This window comes from Anoplopoma fimbria, chromosome 8, assembly GCF_027596085.1.
Source record: "Anoplopoma fimbria isolate UVic2021 breed Golden Eagle Sablefish chromosome 8, Afim_UVic_2022, whole genome shotgun sequence".
In the NCBI taxonomy this organism is placed as follows: Eukaryota; Metazoa; Chordata; class Actinopteri; order Perciformes; family Anoplopomatidae; genus Anoplopoma; species Anoplopoma fimbria.
In genome coordinates this window covers 6,682,580-6,709,537 of record NC_072456.1, presented here as the reverse complement: position 1 = coordinate 6,709,537, position 26,958 = coordinate 6,682,580, and the positions used below count along the sequence as shown (strand labels likewise).

The 26,958-nt window shown below is 41.0% G+C and overlaps 2 protein-coding genes across 3 annotated transcripts in view; one reads left to right on the top strand and one right to left on the bottom strand.

Moving 5' to 3' along the window:
* Window positions 1-6,966: 6,966 nt before the first annotated feature.
* cyldl (cylindromatosis (turban tumor syndrome), like) lies at window positions 6,967-15,617 on the bottom strand. Its single transcript, XM_054603095.1, has 15 exons — window positions 15,288-15,617; window positions 14,621-15,071; window positions 14,004-14,273; window positions 13,472-13,550; window positions 13,219-13,385; window positions 12,951-13,116; window positions 12,427-12,568; window positions 11,575-11,685; window positions 11,393-11,484; window positions 11,248-11,311; window positions 10,999-11,131; window positions 10,523-10,631; window positions 10,328-10,446; window positions 9,718-9,931; window positions 6,967-9,636 (listed from the first exon to the last, which is right to left on the bottom strand). Exons 2-15 carry the CDS (start codon window positions 15,053-15,055, stop codon window positions 9,452-9,454), a joined length of 2,286 nt encoding a protein of 761 aa, XP_054459070.1. The 5' UTR covers window positions 15,056-15,071; window positions 15,288-15,617; the 3' UTR covers window positions 6,967-9,451.
* Window positions 15,618-17,447: 1,830 nt separating this feature from the next.
* The window catches only part of zc3h3 (zinc finger CCCH-type containing 3), a 64,711-nt gene continuing 55,200 nt past the window's right edge, over window positions 17,448-26,958 (top strand). For both annotated transcript variants that reach the window (XM_054603417.1, XM_054603416.1), the window contains exons 1-3: window positions 17,448-17,532; window positions 18,403-19,858; window positions 20,084-20,235. In XM_054603417.1, the coding sequence (XP_054459392.1) occupies window positions 17,487-17,532; window positions 18,403-19,858; window positions 20,084-20,235 (1,654 nt within the window). In that variant the 5' untranslated portion in view covers window positions 17,448-17,486. The remainder of the gene's footprint in view (window positions 17,533-18,402; window positions 19,859-20,083; window positions 20,236-26,958) is intronic.

Here is a 26,958-nt window from a genome sequence, read left to right as displayed (position 1 = left end):
ATCAGGCTGGAGACAGACAGCTGGCTCCTAATTATAGCCTCATCCAAAGCTCGCCTTTTAGAGAGGCTCGTTGATTTCCTCGGTTTACATGTTGTTTCTCTAAAGAATTGAGCTTGGTTGCTATAGAGTTTCAGATGTCTCCTTTTAATCAGATGAGCAAGCCGAACCGTGCGCATTTCCTCCCTTTCTGATGATGTCCCATAATTGAACACTCGAAGCCTTGCATTAGTCATCATTATCTCCAAAGAACGTAAACACTGTTCAGATTTTTTTCCATTAGGGTGGCTGCCATTCATTAAGATGTTTTGTTACTTAAGGTGCAGCATCAGATTCAAGAGCATGTCACCATATGTTAATGGAAATGCACTGAATGCACCTGTAATTTCATGTTTCCAGGAAGTGACACCCCCACTAAAATTTATGCTCCACATTTTTGAGTTTATTGTGGTTCATCTGTTAGTTAATGAGCCTGATAATCAGACTGGATTGCCATTTTGTTCATTCATTCATTGGATCACTGGACAAATCTGAGATGTGGGCAGTGATTTAAAAGTCAGGCTAAAATTTACCTGGATATCGCAACTAAACTATTGCACAGCTTCACACAAAAGTTGTAGTTAAGTTGAGCATTGAAATAAGAAAGAAATGTAATTGTGTTTTGGAGGATTTCCCTCAACTCCTGTTTCTGACAACAATAATGATGAAACATAATAAGAATATGTTTTTTATCACACATTCCACCCTAAATTGTTTCTTCACTCATGTTATTTGACGTAGAATTGCGTAAACATTTTCAAATCACCTATTGAATGACAACTTTCAACATGATGACGGTACTAGATGAACATTTAAGGGGATCGTAAACAACGAACTTCTCGTTATACGTATTTGTAGCAATCTTTATGGTCATCCCTTCGATTGTTATCAAGATATTTCACTCTGAATTACAAATGTCACCCTCATGATGGAGCTAGATAAAAGTCAGTATGATTCTTCCTCTAGGGACCACGAATGTCTGAGTGAAATTTCATTCAATCCATTTTGTATTTGTTGAGATATTTCTGTCCGAACTGAAGTGATTTAACATTCGCATTGCTCTCCACAAAGCCAAGCTATTAGTGTGGCCAAAAAACAAACATCCAAACACGTTCTTATTCAATAATGACACATGTGGATTATCCTGCAGTCAGACGTTTATGCTCTCTGGATGCTTTCTACATGTGAAGTTGACAGAGTTTTTTCTTTTACTTGGCACTGCATGGTAGATTTAAAGAGATGTTTGTGACAGCTGTGGTTCTGCTGTAAAGACATGAATGGAGCTTTGGAGAAGTGAATGCATGGTTCTCAAAGTGCCAGTATGGGTTGCAAATCAGTGACCGTTAACAGAATACCTGCAGACTGTGGGGAAATCGATCAGTGGTTTCTCACTAAAAGCCATGTCTCATGGACCCATTATGGGTAAACTCATTGCTGTTTATTGTGATGGATCAGCTGCTGTCCCTCAGGCAGCTTCTCTCTGAGCACGATGACAGGCAGACATGCTTTGTTATCTATAATTATCAGGCTTTGTGCAGCCAACTTCTTCTTCTTTAAAATGTTCAATCACATACTTCCTCATTCATGTGTCAGTTTCACTCCAGTCACATGTCTTGGCTGTCCAGGGTTCTTGGCTGAAGTATAAAGTAGAACATGGAAATATAAACCACTATGGGAGAAATTTTTGAAGCTGCAAATGAGACGGAGGTAACCTTTATGCTGCTAAATTATGCAAATGTAACGTTGGCCAGCTGCCCCCTTTGTGAATACTTCCTATGACAGTCAGGGAGTAACATGCTTATCATGATGGATGTAGATCACAGTCACACAGGAGCTGATGACATACAAATCTCAAATAATATCCAAAGATCACCACATCCACAACAGTCTTGGCCAAGCTTGTGTGCTTTAATGACATTTATGAGCACTAATGCTTCAAAGTAATTGAAAGAGCACTAGGCTATATGAAAGCAATAACTCTCACAGGGTTCTTCTCATGGAAGAAGAGGAACTTATTTTGTATCTGAATTGATTAAGTGGATGCAGAGCAGAATGGAGATGTCAATAACAGCTTCAATTCACATGTGATATTTAATGCAATTGGTTTATTAAAAGGAAATAGTCAGGAGAAGAAGAAAAAAAAAGACCTATTCAGAAATTTTTAAAAAAGGGAAAAAGTGTGAGACTATGCAGAAGAAAAAAAACGAAAATCAGAATTACGGTCAGAAAGAATAAATTCCTAATAAAACAATGATTAATCAGAAAAGCTTTTACTATTCAGCAGGGTGCAAATCTCCGCCAGATGTATCTCCTTCTCCCAAAGAAAGAAAACCTGAATCTCATTCAATAGAGTGCTGCAGCAATTAGTCCTAAAAGCAAGACATTAGTAAGCATTGGTTGCCCTTCTGATCCCCTTGTTTCAAAGTCAATGGGTTTTCTGAATAGATGCCTGAAATAAGGTTTGTGGTTAACATACGCTAAAGATATTTTACCCTTCTTGTGAATTTTCCATCTTTAGCTTAGTGGAGATGAAGAAACTTCATGCGACTATATAATGTAGTTAATTTATATCCTAACGTTAGCTTTCTTTCTACTCTGTGATGTATTGATACTCCGGAAATCATAAAAGTGGAGTTAATCTGTGAAGATTATCTTCATGACCAAAACTTTGACAAAAAAGTTTCATAAATCATAAATGTGCATTTGCCACAGAATTGATTTGAAAAATCTAATTGGCGGGGATTTATTCATCTCATAACATGCCTTACTTTACAGGATTATAACATATGAATTAATCTGCAGATGCATGGGTTCAAAATGAGATCAAACCTTTCTATGGATGTCAGTTTTGAGCCACAACAAAGGCCACAGTGTGGCCTGCAACACACTTAGAAGGGCTTTATTTATTTTTTTGCCTAGTCGATTGCTGGAAATGCTTTTTGATACTTAAGTAGTTGTTGATCACTTCAGCAGTCAGCAGTCAATGATGGTATTAATCAATAAAATATGAATCACCACAACCACAAGAGGTCCCTGATGGAGATCATGAACCACATTGACAAAGACCCCTTCACTCCATAAAATTCAATTCAATTCAATTCATTTTTTTTTGTATAGCCCAGAATCACAAATTACAAATTTGCCTCAGAGGGCTTTACAATCTGTACACATGCGACATCCTCTGTCCTTCCCTCACATCGGCACAGGAAAAACTCCCCTAAAAAAAACCTTTAACAGGGAGAAAAAAGGAAGAAACCTACGGGAGAACGACAGAGGAGGGATCCTTCTCCCAGGATGGACAGAATGCAATAGATGTCATGTGTACAGAATGAACAGCATAACAGAGATACAACACATTCAATGTATATGACATAAATGATTCATATAATAAGACTACTTATAATAACAGCAGCAATTATTATAGTAGAATTATAATTATGAAAATAGGGATAGTAATGTGATTAATAATAATAATCGAAGTAGCAGTGGGTGTCAGTCGGCTCACAGCAGGAGGCACGACTACGGTCCAGGTACCACAACGATTCATGGAAACCTGCAGAGCGAGAAAGCAAAAAGGGCTTCAGGGTGGAAGTAAAGCTAAAATGCTTAATGGTACAGGTAATAGTAATAGTAATGTGACTAGTAATAATAATAATGGTGGTAGCAGTCGGTGTCAGCAGGGCCGTAGCAGGATGCACGTCCACGGTCCAGGTACAGCCACGATTTATAGAAGCCTGCGAAGCGAGAAAGCACAAAGACTCCAGGGTAGAAGCAAGTCAATAAGCGTAATAGTACAGGCAATAATAATAGTAATGTGACTAATAATGATAGTGGTAGTAGTAGTGGGTGTCAGCAGGGCCTCAGCAGGTGGCACGATGACAGTCCAAATATAACCCCGATTCCTGGGAACCTGCGAGGCGAGAAAGCACAAGAACTCCGGGGAAGAAGCAAAATCAGTAATGTGCATAAATAGGAGATTAATACATAAAGAAGGAGGGAGAGGAGAGCAGAGAGGAGCTCAGTGTATCCTAGGTAGTCCTCCGGCTGTCTAGGCATATAGCAGCATATCTAGGGGCTGGACCAAGGCGAACCTGAACCAGCCCTAACTATAAGCGCTATCAAAAAGGAAGGTCTTAAGCCTGCTCCTAAAAGTGGTGAGTGTGTCTGCCATAAAATGAGTGTGTCTGCCATAAAATGGATAAAACAGAATGAAACAATGAACCGCAAAACCTTTTTACTGTCCACAGAAACTGAACAGCTCAATGATTCCTTTTGAAATAGAGCTCAGACCTAGATTGATTTGTTAGAGTCTGCGTTGACGACAGCAGAAAGACTTCACAGTCACTTCCAGTCCATCAAGACTGATAGTATTTGTTCCCCTTCCTATCGGAAGCTTCCTGACCGCACACAGAGAAGATGAATGAGTTCAGATCTGAAATACTGATAACAAAGACACACAGTGTATTACGGAGAAGTATTTTATATTTGTAGGGATCAGCAAGGGGGCTATTATTTCTGTTATATGAGTGCAGATTTTCAATGTGTGTCTGAGGAGATTTGTCAACTCTCCTTTGCAATGACATGAACAGATGCTTCAGAACATCTGCATCTTCATATATGTGCATATATTTTGTTATTTTAGTGCTTTTTCTTTTGTTTTACTCTTGTTTGAATGTACATTTTCTTGTTGTTTGTAATTGCTGGTATATATTATTGGGACTTAAATGCTTTAAATTATTAAAATTATTTATTCAACAAAATATGTGTTTCATATTGTCAGGGACAGCATAACTCCAGACTCTCTATTCAGAAAAAATTGTAGCAAGATGTCATGTTGACCGAATTGTGGAAAAGTACTGCTGCTTCTAGCTTTGTGAGTTTAAGACAGTATCTCCTTTCAACAAACCATAGGATCAACAATGCCGCTCAGAAAGGCACATCTCTCCTCTTTGTAAACATACACACTGTCTGTACTGTTTTTTGCATAATGATGAATATGCTTGAAAATGCTGAGCCTGTTGGATTACAGGGATGCTGCTCTGTTAAGTTGCAGGGCCGTATATTAAGACAAGGCTGCAGCGGTAGCATACCGTGCCCTCGGGTATGTAAAAGAACCCAACTCATCACTGAGCACAGCACAGCACAGCACTCCTAACTAGCGTAGAGGTCATCCACAGAGCTGATCACAGTGAGGCGAAGGGGAAACGCTGTGGACTGCAGGATCAAAAGCATCCGGAACGAAGACAAATATCCACTGAGGCATCGTTTGAAGGAGAGGGCTGAGGGGATGTACACTTTAATGTAAAAACCCTTGGTGGGTATTCACATCACGTGAAGCTCTGGTGCAAGAAGTGCTGGACTGATCAAGATGAGGCTGGTGTGACACCAAAGCACACACTTGAAAGCTGACAAAGCAGTGGTTTTTTTTTGTACCTTAAGTGTTACAGAGGTTTCACACCCCAGCAGGGTTATTAATCTGACTTTATGCCTTTGAAGTGTGCAAAACAGTTAATTTACTTCTTGTTTTATGTGTCATCGCTTTGCTTTTCAAAAGGAAACACTGAAGTCAGTAGTGAGATGTGTGTTTGTAGCAAATGAGAAGTCAGAAACAATGGGGCTGGTGTAGAGTAAAGAGTTCAGACACTGTTCCGACTGAACAGAGGTTTGTGTAATTGAACGTATTAATGCATGGATTTTGGATGCATTAATACGATCAATTGCTTAATGTCAAACTATTTTGACATTAAGGTTAATTAATTTCACACTCCTGGGAGTAAAACATGCTTTGGATATGACCTCGGGTAACACAAGACACTACTTTCTATAGCTTGAGCTTCATCTGAAAGTCATGTTCCCGGTTTTGAGTTGCCAGTTACCCTACAGGATACATTTTATTCTTCTCGCCTGTCATTGAGGAGCTATTTTGAGAGGGCATTATTAGTATGTGAATAGATTCATGCTTTTCCTCCCAGATTTGTGCGGTTACCCATGCTAGTGTGGCAATGTGATCCCTCACTGGCTTCTACAAAACTACAAAAACATGGGATTCGCATTATTGATCCTACTCCTTCACAGGAGGAACCAAGGCTTGAAGAACGGGGCTTTAAATTGTATACTTCTCTGGCTAATAATTGATAATGCATTGACACTGTATGTAAATCTTGTTCTGCAGGATTTTCCAACATGGCTATAATTTATCAGGAGAATCGGCTAACAGTTCTGGCCTCATTTCTACACCAAGCAACCAAACTCTAGTTAGCTATCTCAGAGATATTTATTTTTTTCTCAAAGCATTTAGAAAATATCTTTCCAGAGCAGTTAATATATATTTTTTCAACAGTCAGATAATTGTAATTACTCTGCTTTTCATTGTTCACAGTGATGCTATCCTTTAGGTTTCAGCATCATCACAAACTAGCAAAAGCCAACATCTTCCCAGACACATACAGAGGTACACACATCTGACCTGCTGCCCAAGTCTTTTAAACCAACATGCCCTGTCCAGTACAGCTCAAAGTCACATTCATGGACACCATTTGTTTCCATCTTTTTAGAACAATTGTTTTAAATGGCTGCACGGTGGTGTAGTGGTTAGCACTGTCGCCTCACAGCAAGAGGGGCCTGGGTTCAATTCCCGGGCCAGACAACCTTCTGTGTGGAGTTTGCATGTTCTCTCCGTGTCAGCGTGGGTTCTCTCCGGGTTCTCCGGCTTCCTCCCACAGTCCAAAGACATGCAGTTTAGGTGCATTGAAGACTCTAAATTGCCCGTAGGTGTGGATGTGAGTGTGAATGGTTGTTTGTCTCTATATGACAGACTGGCGAACTGTCCAGGGTGTACCCTGCCTTCGCCCATTGACAGCTGAGATAGGCTCCAGCACCCCTGCAACCCTTAACTGGATAAGCAGGTTACGGAAATGGATGGATGGAATGGATGTTTCATGTTCCCATCACTTTAGATATGTTTTTTCAGTTCATTGATCTAACCTCATGAAATATATTTTTTTATATATATATCTTTAAGTCTGTTTATGATATCTGTAGTGTTTATATGATTAGTTGGATAGTCCCATTAAAAACTAAAGCATACACTTTTAATTCAACCAATTGAACAACCAAAATGTGTGTGCTCATATCTGACTAGCCAGATGTAAACCAAGAGAGTCACAGTTCTTTTAAGGACTGGGAGATGGATTTGCGAACAAGCTTTTTCTGAAGAAGCCTCGTACCAAAAAGGGTAACTTACGTATTTTAATCTAGTTTGGTTCTGAAATATTACATTGTATCCACATTGTCCAAAATTAACTAAATGTTCTGCCATGACATTAAAATTCAGTTAGATAACACCAACTGGTGCTTTCTGTACTCGAACACAACAAAGTCTGAAAACACCCGCACTCTTCTCTCCAACTCTTACTCAGGGCAACAAGTCACATGACACAATAACAGACGGAAAACTAAAGGTAAGAAAGATCAGTGAAAGTAATGCTCCCACTTACAGAAAGCTCTAGAAATCAATGTGACAAATCATAATTAAGCCAAAGGTTTAGGACCAGTAAGGTCCAGAGACAGAAATAAATGTGAACATATTTCCTGCTGCTGAGGCAACGATAAAAAAAAATCTGTTTTGTCAGTATTAAGTTTTGTCAATACAAGTTCATTTATGTCTTTAATACACTCAACCACAGACTTGGTTGGCCTCCCTTTTCAGAGGAGAGAATATATGAATACAATCTGCTTTTATCCTGTGATGATAGTTATGTATGTTTTTGTTTTGGTAATTACTTTTATAATGTCTCTCTGTCTTGTTTATATTGTTATTGCTTTAACTGTTTCTGTCTTTACCATGTAAAGTGCATTTGAGTACCTTTTAAAGCGGAATACAAATAAATTATTTTATTATTATTATTAAAGCGGGGTGTCAACAGCAAGAGGTACTACCCTGAGCTAATATGAATACAATAAGTGCTAAGTGCTTCCACTTAGCACTTATTCTATTCATATTAGTTTGTTGCACTTATTGTATTCGTATAAATATAGCTTGTTTCTGCACTGTACTTTTGCTCTGGTTTATGCTCTTGGATGCTTGTTTAAAAAAGGAGATGCACTTATGACTTCTGGTGACTAGTAGTTCTCTTGAATACCTATGTTGAATACACTTAGGATTTGGATAAAAGCGTCTGCTAAATGACTGTAATGTAAAGTAATGTAATATACAATGGTCATATTTAAGAAAAGCGCATCCAAACAATAAGGACCAATAAGTGTTCCCTGGGGGACACCTTATACAGTCAATCGTTATAAAATCAGGCAAATTTAGGACTTCTTCACAAATATTTCACTAGACTTTAGGCCTTGACCTTCATCAATAGAAATGTAGCAATTTTCAAGTTCCCGTCCAGACACTTTTTAAAGTATGTGAAAATTCTATGAATAATTGTTTATCATGGTTTTGCCCAAATTTTTTTTTTTTAAAAAGGTGATAATTACCTCTTTTTCCCTCTTTAAGAAATTCTGTATCTCGCCTCGCCCTGCCAACCACTGCTGCTCATGAAAGGATGAGCATTGTGCATCAAGATGGGAGGGAAACATAGAAGAGATTCACCTATACATGTTTGACTCAGGCAAGTGTATTTACTTGTGTGACGGAAGCGGCTGATTGATTTCCAATTTTGGATCCCAACTGAATATGAAAAGAACAAATGATACATGGATACCAGCGATCATTTTCCTATTCAATGTTCAAAGGAAACTGAACAAGTTTTACTGAAATTTATAAAGTAAATGCTCCAGCCACCTAAACCCGGATTAGAAAGAAAACATTAAGGCACAATTGTGATTTTACTGAGCAAATTAATTTCATTGTGTTAACAATAACACACTGTTAAGTTGACTTTGTTAAAACATGCCACTCTAAAATCATTACTAGCATCTGAAATCATTACTAGCATAGTAACGATTTAATGTCTTCTTTGGTTGATTTTTTCATCTGCAACATTCATTCATTCCCGGTATAAAAATTCTAAATATAACTTTTAAAGATAATTAACAAACACCAAGAGAAAATAGTAAACTACAAAATCATAATATTACAGCGCAACATTTGTCTTTTGCAATGCATGTCAGTGATTGTCAATTTTTATAATGCAAAAAAAAATATTTCAGTTAGTACCCTTTTCTTCATACAATATAACAGACATGAAACAATATTGTTTCAAATTAGTCAAACTTCATCATTCGTTCCCTGCCCCAGTGCAGAAAATTATACATTTTTTAAATGTTCATGTGTGTACTTCCACACATTCTTTAAGAATAACAAACCATTCCACAAAAAGGTAATTACATGACCAGCGAAGGCAACAATATTTTTTTCCAATTTACATTTAGTGCTAAGAGCAAGGTGTGGGGCGGTGTCCCCTCAGCGATAGAGACACATGCTCGTGCTCTGATACAGGTACATGTAGGCGTCACAAAAGAGACGTTTGGCCACACCTTTCATGTCTCGAGGCGCCTGATTGGCCAGTTCCGCGGGAGACATTTCCAGGTACATGCCAACCTCAGGGCAGGCGTGAACCTCCGGGATGTTGAATCCGTCTCTCTCTCCTGAACACAACGCACAGATGAGCCACTGAATGTATGCATAATCAGTGCGTGTGATGAGACAATGCATAAAAACAGACTCACCTTGTCTGTCTGCCATGCTGTCAAAGAAGATCCAGTCTTCGCGTTTTGGTCCATATTTGATGAAGGACACGTAGTGGCTCGTCTCGATGCAGAGCACAGCGAACAGCTCCAGCTTGTCTCTGATAAGAGTGTGAGGCATGCTGCGACCCGAGTAACCCTTGGGGATGACCAGAGCAGCTGGTTTATGGGACCGGCGTTGAGGATGGGAGTGCACCTGAATAAGAAAAATAAATATAAAAAGCGGTGAGGTCTGCATTGTATTAAAACAAATGTTTGGTATTTTTACTTAATAAATTATTCGAACATCTAACTGATTATCAAAATGGGTTTCTGTCACTTGCCAGAGTTTCAGCACTACACTCTACACCCAGCAATCTATCATGGAATACCACTTTATGCAAAGTCTCCACTATGCCCACTCCCCCCTCGGTGGCAAACATGAAACAGTCAGCATCTGCTCTGAGGCTTTCACATAGAAAAGAAAACAACTCTTTCTACACAAACTGATGGAGCCATAGAAACAGATTCACAAAGATTTCAGCAATATTTTCTTTTTACAGAGCTGGTGAAGTGGTATTACATGGCAGAAGGACATTAATACAAACCGAACCTGAGATGAACACATCTTGCAGAAGATTTTGAATCCCGTCTGGCTGAACATGGGATCTTTAAAACAGTCGGTGCACTCTTCCTGGGCCAAGTCTCCACACAGCATGCACTGCTGAGGACCTGAAACACACACCACATGTTGTATCCATTTACTTTAGACCGTGTGTTGCATGTGTGTGTATGTGTTTGACAGTACCTTCAGAGAGGAGGTCGGTGACGTCCAGCTCCAGAGAGGGAATGATCTTGTCAAACATCTTGAATTTCTTCCCAAAGCGAGGCATCTGGAGGATGAGGCAGGATGGAACCTGCAATTATAGGACAATGAAATAAAAAGATCACACACCGTGTAGACAGGAAACACCAAAATAAACTTATACAAGGAGAAGAGAAGATATGCTGGAAAAACTGACCAACAGAGACATCTACTGGAGAATCAAAGGAAAGCATCAGATAAAACATTTCTTAACCAAAATGATGAAGAAAACAAGTTTTACATTTGTTACACAGATCAGCATCAATTGAGTTGACACAGGAGCACAAACACTAGCCGTTAGATCTAGGAAGATGTTGCTACTAAAATACATTTTAAATGTGATTATTAAATGTGTTAATTCATTATTACTGGTTCTACAACAGAATCACGTATCAAAAAATGTAATGGAGTTATCTCACCTCTGCCAGCTTGAGTCCTGCAGTGTGGAAGGAATGCTCCAGGAGCTGCTGGACTGTAGGCAGAACCAGGCTGTGGTTCTGGTCCAAGAAGATCTGATAGCAGTAACTATCCTGCACTTTACCACCTGCTGACCTACACGGGACAGGGAGAGCAATGTGAGGTGTGAACGCAAAATCATTCACAATATTTATTGTATTCAACTGGCGATGTGGTGGGAGATTGTATAGTTTTCTGTGGTGGAACTGTACAGTTTGAGAAGAGGATCCAGTGCAAGAATGTGGTGCATGATGACAGTAAGAAACTCCTCCGGATCTGAGAGACAAAAGCCACATCAACAGTCAGTTTCAAGCGAAAAACAAATCAGCTGTTTCATAGCTTCCAGATTAAACTGACCCTTCTCATCGGTGGTGAAGGAGTGACTGTAGCCGTGTTTCTGTAGCTGCTGCCGGAGCTTCATGATGTGCCGCCCTTCCACAAAGCCCTTACTGCAAAGAACATGCATACAGAGTATTTATGCATCATACAAGTAGCACAAAAATAATTCATTGTTTTGCTAAATGCATTACAGCACTCACTTGCGGAGGGGATTAACAATGTCGTGGAGCAGTGTGCTCTGAATCGGGGCATCTTGAGGTTCTGTTGATTTAAACAGCATGGCGTCCAACACAGAGGAGCAGGAAAACAAGCTGAAGGAACACACAGACAAAGGAGTTAAGAGTTATGAAAGTATGAGAGAATATTGTTAAACAAAAAGAAGTATTTCATTTGGTTTCCTTTTAAGTTTCTATTCCTTTCAGTGTGATATAAATAAGTACACTTGTAGAGATCTCAAACTAGCTTGCGAATTGTAATCAAGGACAGGAAACAATAGTGTACATGGGGAGCATTTTTCTAAGCTTTGCGAGCATTCATTTCAGGGATGCGCAGCATTTTTAGATAATAGTATAATATTGACAAATAATATAACGGACAACCAAAAAATACTGCTTTCATGAGCTGGGTTGTGAACAAAACTCTAATCTAGAAGACTAAAGAAGAAACACAGACTGAGAGTAAATGATGATGTGAACTTTGGTTGTTTCTTGGGCAAGTTTTCAACAGATGACTCTCAAACTTTTGACACCTATGCATCCGTGAATGCACTGCAAAAATAACCCCTGCATGCTACTGCATTACCACTGACTATGATACAACTCTCCCCAAAAATATTGTTAGCAACACAAACTTGTGTCAAGTCTCTGCAAGACAAATTCCATATTGTACAGAAATGAAAAATCTGCCTAAAACAAATCGATGTGACTTGGACAATGGTCCATAATAATGTAAAGTAAATGTGATTTCTAGAATAAATGGGATACAACCAGCTGAACTTCCTATGAAGACTTTAAATTGCACACTATTTGCCGTCACATGTTCATCATCCTGACCTGAAGAGGGCAGCGTCCATGTAGCAGGAGTTGTAGTGGCCTTGGATCCCCTTCATTCGTCCAATCAAAATCTGGTGGACCTGCTCCGTGCTGACAGGAGGAACAGTCCCCAGAATCCCTGTACAGTGCTCTGCATCTCTCTCTACAGTAACACATGTAAATCATTACGTATGTGAACAAATAAAACCATTAAACATACAATAAATTGGTTGTCTGGACAGCCCTGTCTTCACACATAAATGTATTTTTTCATGCTTTGCCTCACTGTGTTTTCAACTTTATTGGGTATGTTTCTTCTTCTTTTACTTTTTAAAATGGATCTGAGCCGACATATTTTTCTAGAAGATATTTCATATATTAAAAATCAAATGAATGTAACTTTAAAACCGATTCAAAGCATCACTGTGTCCACAAGGGGGCACTGACTGTCCTCTAAAAGGAACACATGGATTTTCGTCACACAACAACAGAACAAAGAGTTGCTCAGGACTGAGCAGAAATGAGTTTATCAGTGTTGTTCTGACCCAAGTCTTCTTGCTTGAACATCATCTCGGTGGAATTGGCTGATGCGCTCTGGAATCGCGAGTCAGGGCGGCAGGATCTGAGCTTCACAAACAGAGCTTTCTTTGGGGCACAATCAAAGTAACGCTCTCTTTTGAACGTGCCGTCACTCACTCCATCTTCTTCGTCCTAGAGATGGATACACACAAAAGATTAATGTCATCCATTATTAAAGGAAAGTAAAAAAAACAATGAAAAGAAAAGCAATAATTTGCCATGGTTGAGATTTACCAGCTCTAGGCCGGCCATGGTTTCCTGACAACCAGGCAGAGTGCCGATCCAGCGGATGATTCCATATGAAGTGCCCTTACCCAAGGTCACCTCCACCACAGAGTTCAAGCTCAGAAAACCATTGTCTTTTTCCACTGGTGTTGTATCAACATCCATGCTCTCTGGCTCTACAGTGAAGAACACACTTGAGTCAGATTTCTTACAAACGTGGGAAATAGCTTCACACGTCATTATGTAGATTATGTGCTCAAACCTGGGGGCAACTCCCCCTTAGCAACCAAATGTAGTGGAACGTCAACTTCGCCCCCTCTCTTTCCATTCTCATCTTTGTCCTTTAAAAAAAAAACACCAACAAAGACATATGATCAATGTGCTGCTAACTTGGAACTGAAGGAAGTGACTTATCTGATTTTAAATCTGAGTGTTTGTATAAGAGAACTCGAGGAAGAGCCGGAGCATATAAAGTGTGACAGCATGGTGATTGATGGCTAAAACGAAACAGTTGTGTAGATATGCGTAACACAACAAACAGGATAGCAAGTTGTAAGTTTCATTGCCTAATATTTTAAGATGTTTAACACCTAAATTTAGAATGGCAAAAATAAAAATAAAATTAATTTAATCTGCCACAATTCAGGAGTTAGGCCACATGACTGGTATGTTTTATTTGCATTCTAAAAAACAGTTTAAATGAACAAAACACCCTATTTACCATTTGTGACACTATTTCTTCTAAGATGTTTTTTTATTTTTTATTCTAACCATTAAACTGATATATTACTTACCGTGGAGATCCGGACAATATGTTTTCCGTCCTTTTCCTGCACGTTCAACACCATTCCATGCCGAATGTTATCGCCGATGAAGCACGTGACTCTATCCCCTGAAAACAGCTGGTCTGTTTGAGAGTGCTCAGGGTTGGAGGGGGTCAAGGAGCTGGGAACCACAGGCCTGACTCTGGCGAACGTGGCAAAAATGCCACAATCTTTCTTACAGGAGAAAAAGGTTTTACTCTGGAAGGTCCCATCAGTATTCCCCTTCCCCCGGTCTTCTCCCTAGGGGGAAAAAAGCATAGCAGCACCCCTCAATGAATGTCACTTACATTTTACATTCAATGCTCTCTATAAATCCTATAGATCTATAGATCCTCTATAAATGAATTTGTACATGCAACTGTTGGTGATTTTTTAAAAAAAAGGCTCAGACCACCCCTAGTGGTACAAGCCATGCGGATATTTTTGACTCACTTTTTTTTATATATATATAAAAAGGTGCAAATGTCTCATATCTGTGAACAGCACAAACCCAATTACATCCACTGCAGAGGTTTCTGAGATGTATGCATGGACATATACCAGTAGGGGAAAGCAGCAAAGAAAATAAATCACTTTGAAAGTCCCACCTGTAGTTCAATGCCAAAGAACGTGCCTGGCAAAGGACAGGAATATGATTTGTCTGTAAGTCTTCCAATGTATTTCACGATGCCTCTGAGCTTGTCTCCTCCTTCCTCCACGGTCACCGCAGTGCCCTCAGCGAGTCCCAGTGCTGTCCGCAGAGCCTCTCCCTCGATGAACCACCTCATCCTGTCTGCGTCCTCGGACAGGGCCTGCAGCAGCTCGGCGTCCTCTGCACTCAGCTGCTCCATGTAACTCAACTCTATTTCATAATCTAACCTTGTCCGTGAGCCCATGAGGAAGACGGGCAACTTTGTGGGATATGATCTTTTCAATGATCTGTGTCTGCTTTCAGATATGTAGCATATGCGTCCAGCATTGACGAGTCCTCGGTCTTCAGGTTTTCGTGTCACGATGAAGTACAGGTCGCTTGTTGACGTCATGCTGCTGAGCAGGGTACTGTACAGAAACACACACGGATATAAAGTACACACACACACGGTTTACACAGGTGTTACTACGATAGCAATAGTGTAGACAAACACATATGCTAGCTCGCTAACTAGCCACAACACTGTCGTAAACTGACGGGATTATAGCCCAAATGTAACGTCACAACTTGTATCTGCTTGTTTCCCTTACTCTTCCAAACATTTGCGACCAAATTAGCCTTACCTTCAAAAAGTTAAGCAACTTTTAAACAAGGTTTCTGCGTTGTCTCCGAGCTCTTCGGTTTGTGTCCAAACCAGCCGCCTTTAGTTTCACTTCCCCTTTCATTTCATCTCACAGCGGCGTCATCGGCCTTTCACACTCTTCCCGATAGAAATGTCACTTTGTTGTTGTTGTTGTTGTTGTTGTTGTTGTTGTTGTTGTTGTTGTTGTAAACTGTCGAAATAAGTTCCTGGCAATACTTTGAAGCACTTATTCGAAAGCCTTCACTGACGTTAGGAACGAATGTCCCAAGTGACGCTGTTGTTTTGAAATCAGTTGACAGCCAACAGACGGATCGCCCGATGGTGTCTGGGGGAGTCCTCCCCTCAGCGCGGTCTGACAGGTTTGTAACGTGGCGCTGTGTTCAAATCCTGTTTGATCAAATGTGCTGTTTGTAAAAGCGATTGTCTTCCTGTTTTTGCTACCTGTTAACTCCATTCCGTAGATGATCATAGCTGAAAGTAGGTGAATTGTTATAGGTTTACGGTATATCATTTTCTCATCTTGATCGAGCATACTGTAATTTCATTATGTTGGATAAGATAAGATAAGATAACATAACATAACATAACATAACATAAATAAGAGCATACTGTAATTTCATTATGTTGGATAAGATAAGATAAGATAACATAAATAAGAGCATACTGTAATTTCATTATGTTGGATAAGATAAGATAAGATAACATAAATAAGAGCATACTGTAATTTCATTATGTTGGATAAAATAAGATAAAATAAGATAATCCTTTATTAGTCCCGCAGCGGGGAAATTTGCAGGCTTACAGCAGCATAGGGTAAAGTGCACACAAGAGACATAATAAATAGATAGACATAAGATATGCTCTTATCTAGGCTACTCAGTTTATGATCTGTCTGTGCAGGTAGAGAGGTCCCTCCTCAGTTGCTTTAACTGATGTTTCTTCCATTTCCCCCCCATTTTTGGGGAACGTTTTCCTTATCATAATCGAGGGTATAAGGTCAGGGGGTGATGTATGCTTCACAGACTTTAAAGCCCCTTGAGGCAAATTTGTGATTTTTGATATTGGCAATTTAAATTGACTTGACGTTGTTGTCTACCATTGTATTATGGTTGCAATTGTATTTTCATAACAATTTACAGCCTTGACTGACTATTCCATTATCAGAACAGCTCTATCAAATGTAAGTAGTCAGTTTACCCAAATTCCAACAATATGTTTTTGCTTTCTCATCAACACTAAGTGGTATCCATCCATTACATAAAGTTTTGTTGTGGTTTAGAGATGTCTTTCTCTGTGATTTATGCATGACCCCAACAGAGTGGAGGAGAATTGTTTTCTTTGTTGCATGCATAGTTTTACACAACACCAATTGTCTTCTCAGAAACAGTTGCCCCAATTACTCTGGATAATCCACAGACTGACTGAGTACACTTTTCAATGGTTCTGCTTTCTGGCAAAGGGGAGCTGAAAGTAAGGTCTGTCGATTATCTTGATGAAAGACATTGAACACTTCAAATTCCGGCATAGGCTGTATATAACGAGCAAAACAAACTCTCTGTACAACTGAAGTGACTTGAGTAAGTACGCGAAAAAAAATAAAAAATCCAATCACTGAGGGATTTTAATGTTATATTTTGACAAAAGATACACTTCTTCACTTCTTGAACACCATTGCTTGGTGTGAATAGCGGCCTCACTAATGGTGATGCACTGGCTGTCCCTGATGCCTAAATTATTGATGTTTTGATTTGACAGTTGTGTCAATAAACATGAGCTAAACAAACAATACGTAATTTTACAAACAGAACAAATTTACATACTCTGTCTTTGTTGTTGTTAATCTAAATCTCTTATTTATTTCATAATTTCTTGTTTCTGTTACTATCATACACTTAATTATTGATGATTGTTTGCTTCATAATAATTATATAATTTCTGTAACTAATATATTACACATAGAGTTTCCGTACTATACTGCCAATTAATTCTGTCAAATAAATTAGCCTCACATATTATACGAGAATGTTCAGTAAATGAACTGCCTACCTGTAAGACAAGACTGAGGAGGTAAAGAGCCCTACTACACTAACCCGCGTTTTGGGATTGGACGGTGAAAAGTACGTCATCGGCAACGGCCTGTTTCGTCGCATTTTGATGACGAAACGTTTTGGTTGTAAACATGGAGGAGAGAGAAGCGCTGAAGAGGCAAATTGAACTTCTACAAAGTAAGTCTTTCTGTTTACTCCCTTTTGGTAGCAAGTGAGTTAGTTAACCGTCTTTTAAATTGTCGCGCCTTTTAGATTCAGAGCGGTCGCGTGGCTGAAGTGACGTCAACGTGTTTAAAACGCGACAGTTGGCCGTTAGCTTTGCCTCCAGTTTAAACCAGCTGACGTCGAAGAAGAGACACGCGATGCAACGTCACCCTTCATATGCTGCATGTGGGGCTACGTAGGGGTATTTAGGAGATATATTCTATTCAGTGTTCACTGTAAGGGGATAACTAGGTCGCTGTTTATTCAGTCAACAGGTTAGTTTAGCTAGTTGTTCAACTGCAAGGCATAACTACTCAATGGTAGAATCACCTAGCTAACAAGTGAGTTAGGCTAACATTTCATTTACCTCTCACTATACGCCACGGTATCGAGTACACAGCACTGGTGTGTGACAGATAAAAGGTCAAAACAACACCAACCAGGTGTTGCTCCGCACAGTCCGCCAAACAGCTTCAGGGTTATCTTAGCATAGACTATACAAGAGGCTGAAACTCTGGACAGAAGGACAGCATGGAAAGATAATCCATCAAACATGTACATTTCCTAGATTTCTCCACTCCCTTGTTTAAGGTTTTTCCTTTTAATATTTGAACATTTCTTCAATCCTAAACTTTGCAAACGTTGGCAGCATGTTCCTTTCATCTTCAAACTTAACCAGCATTGTCTACATGACTACATTCCTCTAAAGGAAAGGGAGAAATTGAGAAATATGGTTTGTTGGCTAAATCAACTCTGTTTACATGGTTCCGGTTTACCTTATTCTTGTTAATCACTTTTGATGCGAATGTGCAAATATATAACTCCTATTATCTTTATTCCCAGATCTCATCAATAAACATAAGAGTGTCCATGGCGACACCCCGTTTGCAAGAGATGAGCAGAGGCATCCGGACGCTCCAACGTCAGCCAGAGGCAGAGGTCACAGCACATCTGTCGTCCAACCTCACAGCTCCAGAGGGGGAGCGTATGCTCCTCAAAGCCGTGGAAGTTGGAGGAAAACGTACTCGCTGAGCAACAAGAACCCCCAACCATCTCTTGGACATCCCTCAGCTTCTACTCCCTCTACTGTACATCAGTCTAGTTCCCACAGTGTATCTGACAGCACCTCACTGCCCAGCCACAGCAGAGGAGAGGAGAGGCAAAGAATCACCACTGCCATCTTATCATCAGGGATCCCTCAACACAAGGGAGAGCGACATGTAAACAGTATCACAGGGGGAGTTGCAAATGAGGAAAAAAACACGGATACTCTTAGAAAAACAGGAGCAGCTGTGTCTCAGCATGAAGATGGAAAAGGAGATTCAAGAGCAACAGGCACTAGTGAGCAACATACAACGCTTCTTAGACAGACTGAAGATCTGAAGGAGAAGACTGAAAGCAGGAGTGTAGTCCTGCCAGAAAAGAAAGTCAGTTCTTTAGAAGTGCCGTCCCCAATTAAGGCCAACACATCGACCAGTTTGCAGAGCATCCCTCAAACACGGACCAAACCTACCCAGACATGCAAAGCCAGCACTGAGACTAAACCAACTATTACTCAGAAAACTCCAGCAGTTCCTAATATTAACAAAAATGTATCAAAACATTCAATCGACCCCGAATCTCACACCAGCCAGGGCCAAGTCAATGCATCTTTTTTGAAGAAATCTAAGTTCACTTGGGTGAAGAGCCACAACGTGAGAGGAGTGGGGCCCAAACAAGCTAGTTCCATTTCCTCACCCACAGGCAAAGCTGTAACTGCTCCCCCAGCTTCAGTCTCAAAAGCTGGAGTTGCCAGTGGAAGCTCCCCCTTACTCACAGTGAAGAGAACGCCCGGCAAGAAGTTGCCTCGAAAACTAAGCTCACTCAATGTAACCCCCAAGACCTCCAAGTACAGATGGGTCTCCATCTCCGCCGGAGCCCAAGCCAAAACACCCCGAAAGTCAATATCGCCCAAAGCCCTGACTCTTTCCCAAAGAGCTCTGGAGAAGGGAGAGGTTACCAAGAAACTCAGAGCAGAAGATAAGATGAAAAAGGGAGCCACGGGTTCCTCTGCCAACTCCTCACTGAGCAGCCGCTACCGCTGGAAGGCTGGAGGTCAGAGCACTACTGGGGCAGCAACCGGAGGGGCATCCGTGGCTCGTCGTAGATCTGCCTTCCACTGGACGTCAGAAAGAAGCGGGAAAGGAGGGCTCGCTGTTTCCCCATCTGTAACCCATCGTTCCTACCTGATGCCATCCTCCTCCCCTGCTGGGTTCAAGCTCCGCAGCAGGATGAAAATCATTAGGAAGTCTGCTACTGGGTAAGTATTGGAAACCTGGACATGATCTGCTTTACTGTCCTCTAGGTTTATCTGTTCTCTGACACCTCTTCTTCTTTTTAGTGTAACTGTTTGCCAGACAGTGGCAGCAAATGTGGCAGAATACTGTCATTACATTGATTTTTATCAATATAATTTGCTGAATAGCAGCTTCTAGTGTATTAATCACCGCACTGTTCTCCTTTGCCGTCTGTCCTGTGACCACAGTGGAAGTGGGTCAGAGATAAAGTACTCCCCGCGGGGCCGGGTGCACAGCTCGACCAGGAGTCCCATAGGAGTGAGGAGGACACCCTCCAGGGAACTTGTGTCTTTTGGTCGACACAAGTTGAGGCGCCTCTCCCCCACCTCATCAAGGACAAGTAAGAAGCACACACTTCACTCTGTAGTATTTAGTGTTGTTCCACTCAATTTCATGAAGAGCATTTATTCTACACAGTTCTTCTCTCATGAGTTAAGCATGACTGATTGCTCTAAATGAGCGGTCAACCAAATGCGTATGTGTGGAAAATAACTACATGTTTGAGAGGGAACATATCTAACCTGGCAAGTGACGGTCTAGATGTGTTGGAAATGATGGAACCATGTAGTTATTTTTGATGAATTCTATTTTTAATATTCCTTCAACTTTTAAGCATGTGGATCAGCAACCATACAGCTGAACTTTCTAGATAGATCTGGATTATCACCCACTACTAAGTCAAAAAGAATTACACCTTATGGCCATCTGGTGGTGCTATGACAACTTGTTTTATCCAATAACTCACCAACTGTCCATCAGGCTTTCAAAAACACTTCTTAAGTCCTGTAGGATTGAAATCACAACCGACAATGGTTAAACGGACCAAAAGGCAGGTCTGTTCTTTCTGAAATGTTCTTTTTCTATTCTATTATTTACAACTTTCCAATGTTTCACACTTCCACTATGTCTGCTAGATTTTCAACAACAAATGCGGCACACCTCCAATCAAACTGATGCTGTCTTCTGTTACCGTATGCTCTCTGCCAAAGAGGTTATGTTATGTGCTCTGTTCTGTCATTTAGAAAAATGTAATTTTGCATTAAGCTCTTACAACCCAATAAAACACAGACTCACTGATCAACCTTGGCATCCTCACACACAGAAGCCCAAACCCTAACCCTCAGAGGGCACCGCTTCTTTTTTTTTTTTTATTTTATTTTTTTTTTTAATACATATGTTAAGTTTCTACTCTGCAAATCTCTCTGTCAGCCTCTTATATCTGCTATTGCCAAATGACCACCATGCCTCACTTTAAGAGATTTGTCTGTGGATTCTCACTTGTTTTTTTGTGTTACAGTTAATTTCCTTTTTTTAGATTACATTTTCTTTCTACTTTGGCATCGTGTCACCCTTGACTGCTGGTGTCAGTTCTGCGCAACCTGTGCCCCAGTGTTCTCGCACTACCACCTCTACGACTATATAGTTAGAATATAGTTTGTACTACTGCTTATTGTCGTAATACAAAAGTTTTTGTTAGTTCCAAAGAAATCACTGTATTTTTTTTTATCATTTTGTGCAATTAGGAAATGATGAAGTACACATGCTGATAATTCAATCAACCTGAGATTTTGACATGACACTGGCAATTATAATTATCAAAGAGAAAGCAAAGCAATGATCCACACTGAAATATCAAGGTTTTTTTTCCTACATACAGATTTTCTTCCCCTTGGTGTACTCTATTCTTTTCATTTCCCAGTGTGAACACACTACATAACTGGTTTGTTGTTGTGGGATTGGGAGAAAGTGGCTCTGACAGCTGCTGTTACAGCTCTCTCCAGTAGAGGGCAGGAGCCCACATCCGTGTAGCTGTTCTCGGGGCTTTGTGTAGCTGGCTGTCAGTAGAGGCTTACAGGCACGCTCTAAGAGGAGGAGGGGGGAGGTTAATTGATTGCCCAATTCAGCCGTGATGGCGAACAAGTGCCGATAGCGCGTAATTTGCAGAGGTGGAGGCGGGCAGCACCGCTGCTATCAAGCCCTGGCACCGCTCTCCCTCCAGTAGATAAAAAGGAGCTAATGCATAATTATCCTTTTGCAAATTGGATTGTTTTAACGAACTGTAGAATATAGGCCTAACCTGATGGAAAGCAATCATTGTTTTTTTTTACAGCCCCCCCCCCCCCTCCCTCCACCCTCCCTCCCTCCTCTTGCCCCTCCAACCCTCCGGTCATTCTGCGTGTACCCTACACGCCTCATGCCCATCTTGGTGTAATCTCCCATACTCAATGAAGTCAGAAGACATTAGAAAAGCCATCACTATTAACATTAGGCTTTATTCGTCCCAATGGCTCTGCGTCCATCAGTTTGCCTCTTTTTCTGGTCCTTTTTTAACTTTTTGTGTCCTTCCTCACACCACCTACATCCTCTCCACCTTCCCCCTTCGACCCTTCATCATTTTTCTCCATGTACTTTATCTTTTTGGGACCCTGAATGGCCCGCAGCGGGAACACAAGCACCTCTCATTAAAGACGGGGATTCAGAATCAGAGACACAGGAAAGGTGGAGCAGGGGTGAGTGCGGAGGAAGATGGAGTGAGGAAAGCTGCTCGTAGCCGTCTGTGCCTCCGATAAGAGCTGCTAATAAAGAGCAAATTGAATTACTAATGATGGGAAGCAGAGTCCCTATAGATGAGCCCGTTAAAAAACCAACCTTATGACCACTCACACATGCATGATAATACGCTCACAAACAATGTTTCTTAATTTCCTCCTCAACGGCCGGTTTCAGCCTCCCCTCTCCAGGTTCGGGGGCGGGAGTTTACTGAGGTGCTCGGTTATCTGCTGTTTTAATTTAAAGAGGGCATAAACCTAAGTAAGCAGTTAGGGCTGTAATGAATCTAGAGGTGTGTGTGAATGCATACATCTGTGCTTGTGTGTGCTGGCGTGTGTGCCCGGAGACAGCCATGTAGCCCAGATAATCTAATAAAGCAGATAAATGTCAGGAGCGGACGGAACACGGCGAGGAAGAGTGCTGAGCCGTGCGGCTTCAGGCCCCATGTGACGGGCTTCTGGAGCGTTTTAGGTCTCTATCTCGCTCCCGGTTTCTTTTCCTCCCTCACCATCTCATCCAGTCTCACTCAGTCTTTTTTTTTTTTTTTTTTCTCCGTGGCTGTCTTCTCCGTTCTGCTAATGTGCCGTGTGACTTTTTAAGCCCAGTACCACGAATCACTTTGCAGACTGCAGCCATTTTTCTGTATAATCTTGTCCTAGGGTCTGAACTGAAATGTCATGCGAGTTCATCTGAATATAAAAATCACACAAGAAATGTAAAGAGCCAATGTAGCAAAAAAAAGAAAAATTGTACGATTATTTATTTTTTACTAGATGGGGTGTTGTTGCACAGTTATTTGCTCATGTATAACCATCTAACTATTTCTGCAAGGATTAGTAGAACCTGAAGGCATCTATTTTCAAAAGACACCTGAATTTGAAACTGACTTTCCATATTATTTGAAATAAAACTCAAACAGCACCACTAACCAGTAGCCTGACCGCTTACTCCAACAGGGCAAGTTATACAAGCGTTCACACAACCGACAGTTAAGACACAAAACCAATCAAAAAATAGATTTGAATTAATCAAATAAGCCTAGGTGCACATTCCTGGTAGAGGGAACATGAATAGTGTAATTAACTGTTTGAGTGTGAAATGAGGTTATATTGAAGATGTAAAATCCTGCCTCTGGTTTCATGTCCCATGCATCTTAAAACTCACTCTTTAAAGCTACAGTTGTTAACTGTAATAAAAAATTTCTCAAACTGTCACTGTATCAAAATCAGGTTCCTCGGCCTCCCCTAGTAATCAATCAAGCAATATTCCACCGCGCCCACAGGAAACAACCAATCAGAGCCGAGGATCATCTAACGCAGCTGTCAATCACTGCTTGTGAAGCTCGTTAATTTGGATCATACTGCCACACTAGGCACCGCTGATCAAATATGAATCCAGATTATTTTACTGTGTCGCCTGTTTTTTTTGCCTCAAATGTTTTCAGATACATATTGCAGTGTACCGTTTTTAGCTGTAAATGTAGAGGATTTGCTGCGGCTGGTGGGCGGTTTATGGCTCGACTGTTTTTGGTGTGGTGGCCGGATCACAAACTTTATCATTTTACAATTTAGCAGCTGAGAGAGAGAGAGAGAGACTCCTTGTCTCTGATTGGTTGTTTTTGGGCGCGATGGAATCTTGCAAATGCCATCAGGAGCTCTAGGGGGAGGCAGAGGAGCCAGTATCGCATACTGCTGTTGGGATATAGTGACAGTTTGACGCAAATGACACAAAGTTATGTACGATAAAGTGACCGACTGTAGCTTTAAAACAGGATCTCGGGTACCTTCGGCAACAAGCCGTCGCCAAGTCAGACCATTACATGTCTGTAATGGTATTCTGTTTTCAGTCTAACTAAATTCTTTCTCATTACTCTTGAGTTAGTATTTCGAAGTAGATGGATCCATTGGCTACTCTAGTTTTACTGCTCAGCTCGTACCCTGTTTGTGTAAGTCATAAAACACACACACACACGGGTCAGATGTTTGTGTGTTGTAGTGGCTCTCTTACAGTGGCAGCTTACCAACATGCTGAACCCCCCCCCCCAACCCAACCCAATACCATGGAGCCCATTACCACCACAGACTAATCCTCCTTCAGGGATCCTGTTACCGTGCCTACAGTGATCCCATTTATTTCACCCATAAATCACATGTGCTGCTCTGCATCGGGGTCCTGCTCTCTGACATTTTCCACTTTCTCCAGTGACATGCATGTACACAGACACTACTATGTGTACGACACATGCAAACACAGATGAAATTTCCATTTTACTTAATTCGCTGATTGCAGGTTCTCTAAACGAAAACGGCATTGACGTCGACAGCATTTCAGAACACATGCATCCATGCTTTTCGATGTCACTGTGCTAGTTGTTGCGCATGCACTCATCAGGATAAACCACTGCTCTATTTCACAGCATTGACGCACCTAAACGCTTCAGAAAAAACAGCAATTGTATACATCCGCTCCTTCAAGGCTGACACGCTAATTGATGTGTGAAGCTGCTTTTGTTCATGAAAAAAATATGCCAGCAATCTCATAGGACTGTTGATGGTCAGTCGATTACAGCAGAAAGTTTACTATCCATGTTCTGAATATGTTCTGTAATAGATAACCATCTGACCATTTAGGACATGCGCCGCTAACTTAAATGTAGCTACGGTTAAGAGTCGTGCATTATTAAACACGTAGAGAAGTGATGGTTTACCCCGACCTTTTCCTTGAAGGACTTCTAGATGTAAACATAACAGAGTTAATTTAAATAAACATTACTTTTACCTGCTGCAGCTGCACGGAGTGGGGGACTATTTTCGCACTGCTGTCTATGCGGACCAGTTTGTGTACATCTAACACACAACTTCACAGCCTTGCATTTTTATATTGTGAGTCGTCTCTGTGCTCCTTTTTGTCTTGAGTCGGTCTTCTCTCAGTCTTGATTACAACATTGCTTTGTGGCTACACCTTGTATCTCCATGTTGATGTCCAGGAGGTACGAAAATAGCCATGTTACTTTTTTAATATGATGCGTATTTCAGTTTAAATGAAAAACAAAATGAATCACAAATGCTATCACTGCCAGCTAGCTTGTCTTTGGACTGCACTCTAAAGCCCAGTCGGTCCTTTTTTGGCTTCAGCTTGGCACGACACACGCTTGTTTATTTTTGTTTGTTTCTTTGCATCACTCCCTGGTTCACACTTGCTCCAGTTTCTCCCACTTTTCCTTCACACCAAGCTCTCTCCTCTCACTGACACACACACACACACACACACACACACACACACACACACACACACACACACACACACACACACACACACACACACACACACACACACACACACACACACAGAGAAGCATCTTATAGACCTTTGGACATTTACTCACTGTTTGTTTGGACATTACAGAGCACAGCTGGTGTTGCTATGTGCATACTGGAAGCGTCACTCTATAGCTAATATGTGTGTATGGTGATTTTATTGGCCGTGTGTGTGTGTGTGTGCGTGTGAGAGAGAGAGAGATGTATGTGACGTGTATGATTCTCCCATCAGCTGCTTTTCTGCATACCGTTCTCTGAATGCCATTCTCCAGTGCTCTTATAGTATTATCAGTTGGATAACACACACACACATTTGCACCGTGTGGACTTTAACCTAATGGGCACGCACACACACACGCACACATCCACACACACACAGGCATTCTGCTCATTCCTCTTCACTTTCTCAGGCTCTCTGTGTCAAACAGGTGGACCCTGTCCTCTCCTTCTGTCTGTGTCTCTGTCTGTGGCGTTCTCTCTCTTCCCTCTCTCTTTATATATCTGTCACCATTTGTCTGACACACACACACACACACGCGCGCTCTGCCCACACACATTCATCGAATCCCGCATCCAGAATTAGACCATTACCATAATGATTTAGGCACAAACTGCTGTCTCCACTGCACACAGAGTAGGAGAGGTAGAAAAGGATTTTGATTGTTTTCTCTGTACGTTTCAGCATTTAGGACAGAAAAAGTGGCTCCAACCGTTGCATGCATATATCTCAGTGCCTGCTAAAAACAGTATGGCTATTCGGTTGCGTGAATGATTCAGTTCCTCATGTTAGACGGTGTCTTGTGCAGGACAGGCTCAGTATAGCTCTTCGCCACGGTGCACAGTAACATTTGGCATTTTGATTAACCTCTGAGGACCCAGAGAAGGCCAGTGATCGGACCCCTGTACATACAGTAAGTCCACATGAGTAACTTCCACCCATCTGTGTTGTAAGACCCCTCCTGCCTCCACACACACTCATCAAACTGTCAACTGGCCATAATTAAAGACTGGACTCATTTCAGATCTCGCCAGTGGACACGCTAAGACTAGATAACACACTAAACCTCTGTCAAATGACTAGAAAACTTCTGTTAAAGTAAAAAAAAGTTTCACATATTTGCCTTAATAAATAAGTCTCATGTTGCAAACGCCTATCCGTGTTGTTTTGATCGAGCGCCAAGATTAGCTCAGAGTGC

Bases quoted from the DNA above. Each gene is read 5' to 3' on its own strand.
- cyldl (XM_054603095.1), bottom strand. From the start codon at position 15,055: ATGACGTCAACAAGCGACCTGTACTTCATCGTGACACGAAAACCTGAA. The intron at 11,132-11,247 runs GTACAGTTCCAC...TGTCCCGTGTAG, and splicing joins CTGGATCCTCTTCTCAAACT to GTCAGCAGGTGGTAAAGTGC. The intron at 10,632-10,998 runs GTGAGATAACTC...CTATAATTGCAG, and splicing joins CAGGACTCAAGCTGGCAGAG to GTTCCATCCTGCCTCATCCT.